Source organism: Belonocnema kinseyi, chromosome 4 (assembly GCF_010883055.1).
Source record: "Belonocnema kinseyi isolate 2016_QV_RU_SX_M_011 chromosome 4, B_treatae_v1, whole genome shotgun sequence".
NCBI lineage: Eukaryota > Metazoa > Arthropoda > Insecta > Hymenoptera > Cynipidae > Belonocnema > Belonocnema kinseyi.
In genome coordinates this window covers 144,601,980-144,612,984 of record NC_046660.1, presented here as the reverse complement: position 1 = coordinate 144,612,984, position 11,005 = coordinate 144,601,980, and the positions used below count along the sequence as shown (strand labels likewise).

Below are 11,005 nucleotides of genomic sequence, written 5' to 3'. Positions count from 1 at the left end.
TTAAGGATTTCCCCGTGAAAGCCACGTTACTTGCGTATGATACAGCAACTGGACACAATCTGCTCCCAATTTGGTGCAAAGTTCCTCAAATAATCGAGTTTTTAAAGATGAAGTTTTTATGTGATTCACAATGCTCACGCAGTCCTCCATAACAAAAGTCAGCTCATCTGGTAGAGGTTTGACGGCCAGTGCATATCGATGGATCATGCAATGTGACCATTTCGCATTTGGAGCTATATCCAGAATGCGCTTCACGAAACCTACCTTTTTCCCTGTCATTGCAGCCGCACCGTCCGTACAAATTGCGACGCACTTGTCCCTGTCTAGATTGAAATACCGAGTTTTCTCCATCATTACTTCAAAAAGGCACTCCCCTGTGGTGTTTCCATGCACTGCGAAGCAGAACAGAATTTTTTCTTCTATTTCAGCCCCTCCTATGTACTTGACATAACACAGCAACTGAGCAGCACCAGAAACATCCACCGACTCGTCAAATTGAAGGGAGAAGTAGAGACTGCTATTCAATGCTGTTTTCAATTGAAACTGAATGTCACTCGACTTGTTCTCAATTCTTCTTTTTGTTGTATTGTTCGAAGGAAGAATTGTCGCAATTTGAAAAGCAGCGTCTTCTCCTAGGACTTCTCGCACAGCATTAACTATTATCGGAATAACTGTGGTCTCCGTTATCGGGTGCGGTTTGGAATTCCGCGCAATCGTTAATGATGCATAATAAGAGGCTCTTAACAATTTTGAGTTGGATGAGTCCGAAATGGTCATTGCATTTTCGAACATCCCCTCGTTATGCTCCATGCAGAAATTATCCAATTTCCCTTCAAAAAAGGGGATCGGCTTGCTTGCATCTTGTGGATGTGCTGTTTCTAACAGTGTCTCCAAAACGTGGGATTTTTCGGCTCCCACCACTCTTCTGTCTGGGAGCGACACATTCAAACGTAGCGCGTCGGTGAGCCGGCTCTGTTAAATGCTGCGAAGCCCAGCCTCGTGTAAAGCCGAAAATGCACGAGCAGGAACCCGAGCTCTCCCGACCTCACGAATGACGATCTAGCTGCTCCTCAAATTTATTCAGGTTTTGAAATCCCCAGTTACCTTAGAACCATTAGGCTTACTAAGAAGAGGCAAATATAATTGACTTTATGTAAATAGATATAGGAGACAACACTTCTGGGTCTAAAATGTTTCAAATTTAGTGCTGCATGCCTTAGTCATATTTTTAGTAAACAATGGATTTTTAACAAATAAAAAACAAATTTTCGACAAAATAGTGCAATTTTCAACCTAAGAAATTACTTTTAAAAATACATTTTTTAACTTTAACATTGTAGTTTGTACTGAAGTTTGCAGTTGAAAAAATTAATTTTTATCTAAAACAAATTAATTTTTAAAGAAGAATAATTCGCCAACAAAGAAGAAAAATTTATAACTAAACAGAAATTTTTTGAAGAAAAAAAATTGTCAACAAAATTGTTCAATTTCCATCTACAGAAACGAATTTTAAACTAAAAAAAATAAGTATTTGATCAAAAATGGACTTAAAGTTAATTTTTCAGACAAAAAATGGAATTTTCAACGAAAGACATTAATTTTCAACTAAAATTATAATGCTTCAACGAAAAATTGAATAGATAAATTTTTAGTTTAAAAATAATTATCAACCCCAAAAAATCAAAGTTTCGACAAAATATTCAAATTCCCAAGGAAAAAATTAAATTTGCAAACAAATATTTTAATTTTCCAACCAATAACTTTCTATCGAAAATAGAATTTCAAAATTTTCAAAATCAATTTTAAAACAAGGAAAATTTTTATTAAAAATAGGTACATTTTCAACGAAAAACGGTTACATTTTCAGTTTAAAAAATCAGTTTACAACCAACAATTTTTCAGCAAAATAGTTTATTTTCCAAAAAAATAGATGAACTTTTAACCATTTTATACAAAAATAAAAGAAGTTTCAACAAAAATTCATTTTCATTCAAAGAAATGAATTCTTGATTAAAATAAATGAATTTTTAAACAAGAAGAATAATTTTCTACCAAAAAAGAAAAATTTTTGAGTGAGAAAGGCCATTTCCCTACAAAAAAAAAATCAACCAAAAATTATACAATTAAATTTTTAGTATAAGAAAGTGTTTTTTCAACCACAAAAAAATCGAATTTTCAACAAAACAGTTAAATTATCAACCAAAATAGCTATTATAAAAAATTTTAATTTTAAAATAGTTTCATTTTCGATGGAAGAAATGAATTTTCAACCGAAAATTGTTATTTAAAAAACACACCTTCAAAGTTAAAACAGAATAGTTCAATTTTTAAACATATAGTTAGATTTTCATTTAACAAATTATTTTTTAACCAAAAATGGAATGAAATGAATACTGTGAGAAAATTTAAAAAATATCACAATTTTTAAAAAATTATTTCGTAATTTTTCCATATTATATAGTTTAAAAAAATAAGGAATTTAATTATTATTAAGCCTTCTTGCGCAATTTTATGGCACTATTTTTTGTTATGTTTATGTTGGTTTGTAAAATTTGCTTTCAAATTTTAGTAAGTTTACGAGATATTCAGAAATTTTGAGAGGATTAAAAGATAATTAAAACTAGCAAAAAAATCAGGAAAAATTTGAATAATTCTTAAAAATTAGAAGATTAGAAGGTCTGAAAATATTAGAAAAAGAGAATTATTTTTCTAATAATCGTTTAAAAATTTTTTATAATTTTTCTTTACAAAAATGTGCTTTAAACAAATTCAAAAAGATTTTGAAACACATCCAACGATTTCCTAAAATTTAAAAGAAGAGTGTAGAAGACTTTAAAGCAAAATGTTTCAATTTGACAAGATTAAAAAGTTTTAAAAAATGTAAATAATCCAGTAAATTCAAGAAATATTTAGAAGAATGGAAGAAATTCAAATCTAATATTAAACTTAAATTTTTTACAAAAGTAGATTTTCAAAAATTTCGAAAAAATAAACTTTAGAAGCTTTAAGGGAATTCAGAAAGATTTCAAGGAGATAAAATTATTTTTCTTAAAATTCCTGTGAAAAGTTTAGAAGATTATATAAGTCAGCTTTTTGACATCTTGAATGCTTTTTTAAAATTTTCAGAAAAATGTCGTAAGTTAAAAATATTTTTTTGAAATGTATTTTGTTTTGAACGTATTAGAATTATTTAAAAACTTGAAAAAATTTCTCAAAATTTCTCAATTATTCGTTGATATCTTCCAAATTACTAAATATCCTCTATGTTCTTTTTTTATACATCTCTTTTCATGCTATTTTAGGCTATAATCACAATTTTTAGGATTTTAAGAGAAAAAGCCAAAAAGTTATTAACTTGACCTCATTCAAAAGACTAATGATTTGAAAAAGATGTTGTAAAACTTTCCTTTGAATGTGGTGTGGAAAGGAATTTCATTTTAAAATGTGTGGGATTTTCTGAACAGAAAACTGCATGAATTTCTTAACTTTCTTCTTTTTATTGTTTAAATGTACTTTAATCTGCTTTACGTTTAGTGAAAAGTCATATGCTGAAAAACGATAAGAGAAATGTCTATTTCTTCAATTTCAACTATAATTTGAAAGGCGATTCTTTATAGTATTTTACTAACTAATGGAGATATTTTTATAATTTTATTCCTGAAATCTATTCCCTAAGGTCAAACATGGTACACAAATATCGTAAAATTAAAAAAACACCAACTATTTACAGGAATTTTTTCAACAAAAATCAATGTGTATCATATCCAAAGAAATTTTGGCAATATTTATAAAAGTATTATTATTTTTAAGGGCATGTGACACAGCTAAATACCTATATTACCGACCACAGTTTTTCAATTCACTGAATGTTTTTTTGAACAATAAAGTACGTTTAGGTACTGCATTTTGGTAGGAACTTCACTGAAAATTATTTCATCTTTTTTCTGAACCTTAACATTTTTTGAACGTTCGAACTTTTTTTATACATAAAATATCGGTCTCAAACTTTGAGAAATGCAAGAGCCGAAAGAAAACTACGTTAAAGTACAAAGCTTAATAATAAAAGATGTAAAAAAAATATTTCAACAATCAATTCCAACGGCATCAGCCGGTAACGTTGTACGCGAAAATACGAACCCTCTAGAGCCTCGTCGAGTGGCCGCCAAGTTTCGTATTTTCGTGTAAACGTTACCGGCTGATGCCGTGGGAACTGATTGTTGAAATATATATTTTTACATCTTTTATTATTAAGCTTTGTACTTTAACGTAGTTTTCTTTCGGCTCTTGCATTTCTTAAAGTTTGAGACCGATATTTTATGTATAAAAAAAGTTCAAACGTTCAAAAAATGTTGAGGTTCAGAAAAAAGATGAAATAATTTTCTGTGAAGTTCCTACCAAAATGCAGTACCTAAACGTACTTTATTGTACTCTAATACATTTCCCAAAGTTTCAACTCATATTTTATTTACAAAAAAAGTTCTTAGGTTCAAAAAAACATTCAGTGAACTGAAAAACTGTGGTCGGTAGTATTTAGCTGTGTCACATGCCCTTAAGTAAAAAAAATTAATGTATAGAGAGTACTGTTTTTATTTGAAATTTCACGACGGTTTTTTGTACCATGTTTGACCCTCGGCCAGAATCAAGGAAAAATAATCTAAAAATATGTTCATTAGTTATTAAAATGCTACAAAGACTTACCTTAACCATTTTTTTCTCTTTTTATAATCACGAGATATTTCTTCATAAAATCAATTTTGTTGCATTTATTTTACAATTATTTACAATCAATTTCCAATTACAATTATTTTACAATTAAAATAAAATTGTAAAAGCTAAATTTTGTAATTTTGAGATAAGTATTTTAAGGCATTAAAGATTTTGTAAAGATTTCATATACAATAAAATAAGTATTATCAGTTTTTTTATAAATTTATATGTAAATAATTATTATAAGATTCTTAAGAAAATTAAAACAAAAATTTCAAATATATCAGATGTGTCAGAAAAGATCCTAGGAGATTTTAAAGACTTTTTATTTTATAGGATTTTAAAAAATATTATAAAAATTTCTTATCTATTTAAAACGTTTTGAATTCTTCAAGATATTGGTAACTCTCTCTGTCGAGTTTTTATCAAAAATTTAAAAAATCATTCAAAATGTAGAAAAAAAATTCCTTGTAATCTTATAAATTTTCCCAAGCATTTTAAGAAACTATGTTTATTCTCCTGAAACCTGTCGAGACTCTTTTAAAGTTTCTAAAGTTACACGATTATTTGAAAAATAATTCTATTCTGTTTTTCTAATATTGCCAGACCTTTCAATCTCTAATCTTTAAAAATTATTCAAATTTTTCCTGTTTTTTTTTTTAATTCTGCAAAATTAAAAAAAAATGCCTCTAAAGTTTTTCAGATGTTTTGAGAATATTTGAAATCTTTTGCAATGTTTTGAAATGTTTAAAAATAATCTTTTCAAATTGATTGTTGGAAATGAAAATTTTTGTTATTTATTCCTTTAAAAACCTTTACAAGTTTTCATTATTTTCGAATCGTTTCAAAATTTTTGAATATCTCTAAAACTTACTCCAATTTGAAAGAATTATGTTCCTTAATTTTTCTAAAGTTAAGTAATATGGAAAAATTACAACATTATGCTTCAAAATATGTTACGTACTTTTTAGACATTTTAGGAAATGATAAAAAATGTTTTGTAATCTTTTCTTAACTTTCTGTTAGAATTCATTCCAAAAAAATTATTCACATTTTTTCCCAAGGAGTGTCTTTCATTATCTTTCATTATCTGAAAGTCTTTCGCTTCTCGACTTTTATTATTATTTTTTCATTTTTAATACGTATCTATTATATCTTATCAAATTTTAATATAAAAATCTGAAATGTTAAGTGTATTTATATACTAAAATTTTTTATGTTTCCATATTTTTATAAATAATTCATCAAATTTTATGTGTAATTAAAATAAACTTTTTTTAAATCTCACCGAACTTACTCCAAGTTACCTTTTTTGAATTTTCAAAATTTATGTAATTACTTATTCTGATTGGAAATAATTGAACCTCTTGCGATTAAAATCGGGGATTCTGCTTGAGAAGAAATGTGCTGAAAGTAATTTAAAAAAAAAATCATTCGAATTTTAATTTTAATAACTGATAATTGTACACAATTTCCAGGCGTATTTTTCTTATTCTTCCACAAGAATTTTTAGGTTTTTCAGTTTTTTAAATCAGTTTATCCTACGTTTTATAAAACTCTTCTGAACTTTAAATTCTTTTTTAATCTCATCAATTCTACTCAATATTTATTGAATTTATTCGATTATTTGCATTTTGAAAAAATTTGTAATGTTATCGAATTAAAAAATGTTGATTTAAAAACCTTTTACACTCTTTTTCGAAATTTTAGGAAATTGTTTGATGTATTTAAAAATTTTTTAAAATTTTCTTTTAAAATTTAAAGCACATTTTACAAAATAAAAAATGATTAAAATATTTCACACGTTACTTAAGAAAATAATAATTTTTTTCTAATTTTGTCTTATCTTCTAATCTTTAAAAATTATTCAAATTTTTCCTGTTTTTTTTTTATTTTGCAAAATTAAAAAAACATTGCCTTTAACATTTTTCAGATACTTGGACAATTTTTGAAATATTTTTTAATGTTTTCAAATGCTTTAAAATAATCTCCTAAAATTAATTTTTCGAAATAAAAAATTATTTCAATTATTTCTAGGAACCTAAAATAATCTTTTTCATTTTCGTAAAAACTTACAAAGTTCTTGAAAAATCTTTACAAGTTTTAATTTTATTTGAATCCTTTCAAAATTTCTGAATATCTCTTAAACTTTCTCAAAATTGAAAGAAGATTTTTAAAGCAACATATAATTTAAAAAATGTTGTAACAAAATTGCACAAGAAGGCCTAATAAGAATTATGTTCCTTAATTCAAGATGTGAAAAAATTGACTCATAATCTTTTAAATTTTTCCCAGGAATTATAAGAAAAATAGTTTTACCTCCTTGAAATCTTTTGGAATTGCTGTAAAGTTTCTAAAGTTTATGTTTCAATCCTTTAAAAATCTAATTTTCTAACAGAATTTAAGTTTAAAATTCGATTTGAATCTCTTCAGTTGTTCTTAATATTTCTTGCATTTACTCGATTTTGATCTATTTATTATAATCTTACCAAATTGAAAAATTTTGCTTTAAAATCTTCTACATTCTTCTTTTAAATTTTAGGAAATTCTTTCACATGTTTAAAATCCTTTTTTAATATTATCATAAAGTACGTTTTTAAAAATAAAAAGTCATTACAAATTTTTCTACCAATCTTGAAAAAGTTCTGTTTCTAATCTTGTCAGACCACCGAAAACGAATCGTGAAGTTGGAGGGGCTCGGACTCGTGCTCGTGCATTTTCGGCTCAACAGGAGGCTGGCCTACGCAACATGTAGCAGAGCCGAATCACGAACACGCTACATTTGAATGTGTTTCTCCCAGATGGGAGAGTGGTGGGGGCCGAAAAATCCCACGTTCTGGAGACACTGGTTTCTAAATGTCTTCTCAATTTGGAAGGTTTCTTTGAAGTTTATGCCAGATACGCGGACACAAAATGCACTGTGGTTTGTTTTCCACCATCCCGAAACTAAATTTGAGAAAATCACTCATTTTCCACAGAGTTCACACAGTTTCAAATATTTAAATTCAAACTGATACTTATTCAGCAAAGATATATAAAAACTTGTATTCCTTTATTGAGCACAGGACACACAAAGTCCACATACACAGAGTTCACAGTCTTCATAGAATTCATAGAGATTATAAAACTTAAAAAATTATAATTTATACTTATTTCTCAGAGACAGACGATGCATCTGTCTACTTTAAAGATCTAAGTAAAAGTGACTAGATTTCTGCGAAGAAGAGAACATCATGTCAAATTTTGCAATTTATGGAAGGAAATGAAGGTAATGGTCAAGTTATGGTGCAGTATTTCACTTGCGAATATCAATGGAAACGATTAAAATACAACATTTTTGTCCGTTCCTCATCAATGATAAAGATTATCGCAAAAACAAGATATATTTTTCATATAAATGTTTAGAGGTGGGAACTCTCGAATCTGCTATTATTTCCGAGAAAATGTAGGGAATTCGATTGTAAGAAAAAATTTCTTCTGGCTAGAAAAGTTATTTACCCACCACCAAAGTTAAACATATCTTCCCTATCATAGTCAAAATTCGAAAGAAATTGGTAACAAATTTAAATGTAGATTTTTCTATAAAATTGCCCCTTAATTTGTTCAAAAAAACGTCCACCATTTTGTTAATTTTAAACCTTTTTCAAATTATGCGGTGCATTATGAACGAAAACAAAACATGTTGTTTAAATGAAAAAGTAAATATCTCTGTTAGGTTAAACTTTAATATTCTGGTATTTTTGAAAAAACAAATCACAAAATTCTAATATTATAGCACATTAGAAAATGTTTTTCTTGCAACATTCATCGATAAGTGAAGATAGACAAAGTTGTTTTGAAAAAAGCAACTAAAAAACAGATTATATTCCGCATCAAATGAACCTTATTCCATACTTTTTCCCATAAGTACTGAGCCGGCAGTGAGTTGAACTTAAGTAATCTTTGCTTTAAAAATCAGAAATTAGGCCTGCCTGTAATTTCTATATCACACGCCATTCGGATCACTAATTGCCCAAAATACTTCAAATATGGCTCATTGGATGCTGCTGTTCATAAGCTGTTCGGTGTTTTCATTTTATGTGTATCTTCTCTGCTTATCGATGACTTATCTACGAGGAAAGAGAGGTATATTTTTAGTATAACTTTTCAAATTGAACTCACAACTAGACTCGAATATCTCAACGGATTTTTACTAACTTTTTTGCCTTTCTTAAAATTGTATTACAAAATTGATCCAGCCTAGTTAAATTAGATTTTGTAAGTTTTAAAATAATTTTTATTTCTCTCAACTGCATCGCAATTTCTAACAATGAAAAGGTCGCACCACTCAAAAGTCCACCCACTTGAAGCGAGAGACCGCCCGCTGAGCGCGGCTAGGTGTCCCCCCAAGTTTTGCCTATTGGGAACAAAATTGAAGGGTGGCGGCCCTGCCCCTCCCTGAAAAGAACAAAAAAAGTTTGGGAATCGCTAAGCTCCGCCCACCCTTCAAATCGCTAAATCTAATAATAAAATAAACCTAATATTTATCTTAAATTTATATTTTTGAACATATTTCCGGTGAGCCCACCAATGAAAAAAATCGTTTCGACGCCTCTGTACCTTTTTTCTCTCCTCCGACTGTACGACAAAAAATGCAGAAAGAAAAAGATGCTGCGCCCAAATTTGGAAACTGTTGAATCGGAAAAGTATGGAATTTACATTTATCTTATCTCCATTTTCTTATTCATTTCATTTATTCATTCATTTCGTCATTTTAATTTCATGGTGACAATTTTCAATTGAAAACTCTGCAATCATAGACAATCATAATTTTCCTATCTTTTTTCTTGAATCTTTGTTTCAAATACAACTACTTGCTTCACAATGAATGTGCTCTTAGTCAGAATTGATTACACTTTTTGCTTCCAGATTCAAATAATGTGGTTCAATTTCATTCCTTTTCATTCAAAAAATTAAAATATTATTCATAGAAAGCGGAGGAGCTTTCTTTTTCGAGGTGGGGACCTATCCAGTGGGCACAAAACTACGAAAATCTCAAGAATGTCCTTGGGACTTTTCTAGGACGTCCTATGTCAGGCCAATCCACGTCTTCAAGGCGACCAATGTCCTAAAGATGACCTAAGAACGTCTTAAAGGCACGAACGTTCTCGGGACATCTTTCGTACTCACATTAGACGTTTTAAAAACATTCCTAGGATGACTAAAAGACATTTTATAGAAGACGTCTCAGGGATGTCCCAAAGACGCCTTTAGGACATCCTTAATTTTTTGGCCCACTGGGTAGACACCCTGTAAAAGTTTAAAAGTTCTTCGAAAATCTAAAGATACAAAGCTTTCTATGTAAACAATTCAGTTTGAAATTGGTTTCTTTTAATTATTTGGTTTTAATTTACTCGTCTTAAATGAACAGTCAAATATTGCTAAATATTAAATACTTATTCTTTTTCTACATTAAGAAATTTCGAATTAAATGGAATAAAAATTAAATAATATAGATTCAAAATATTTTAAATATAATAAAAACCCTTAATCACACAGCCACACAAAAAAAGTGTGCTTATCTGGTAACAAGACATACGTATTCCTATGGATTTTGGGGCGCTGAATTCAAATTCGGTATCAAAAATCACCGATCACGTCATAGGTGAGCCATAACCTCAAAAAATGACGAAAAATCATGCACTGAGGCAAATAAATTTCAAAATAATGCCAGTGATGCAAATTTTCACTTCAAAAACATTTCGACAACTGTGAAGGATCTACCCTTGCCTGTTATCAACTTATTTCACATAACTTTACCCAATAGAACCTGACCTCACCTAACCTGAATTAACAGAAATTAATTGAACTACACGTAAAGCTCTGGAAGCATATTTTCCCAGTAGCAAATCTGTGCTACATCGAATGGGTCAACTCGAGTCTAACCTAGAAATAAATCTAACCTAGCCTAACCTAACCGCAAGAAAAACAATTAAACTGATTGTGTTGTCCCGTTGTGTGTGCGGTACCGTTTCATTCAGCTTGGGCTTAACCTGCAAAGATGTCAAATCTATCCTAACCTAAAAAAACCTAACCTAACCTAACTTAACTTCACGTAACACAATTGAACTCATTGTGTTGTCCCGTAGTGTTTGTGGTACCGTTTCATTCAGCTTTGGCTTAACCTGCATAGAGGTTTAACCTATCCTAACCTAACAAAACCTGACCTAACATAACCTAGCCGAATGAAATTCAACCACACGTGTAGCTATTTAAGCGTACGGTTCTCAGTCTTAAATGTGTGCTATATTTAATAGGT

At 29.1% G+C, this 11,005-nt stretch overlaps 1 protein-coding gene across 1 annotated transcript in view; it reads right to left on the bottom strand.

Annotated features, from left to right (window-relative positions):
• LOC117171148 (zinc finger BED domain-containing protein 5-like) overlaps nt 1-11,005 on the bottom strand; it is a 58,053-nt gene continuing 47,048 nt past the window's right edge. Inside the window, exon 2 of the mRNA XM_033358202.1 lies at nt 1-929. Coding sequence (XP_033214093.1) covers nt 1-929 — 929 coding nt within the window. The remainder of the gene's footprint in view (nt 930-11,005) is intronic.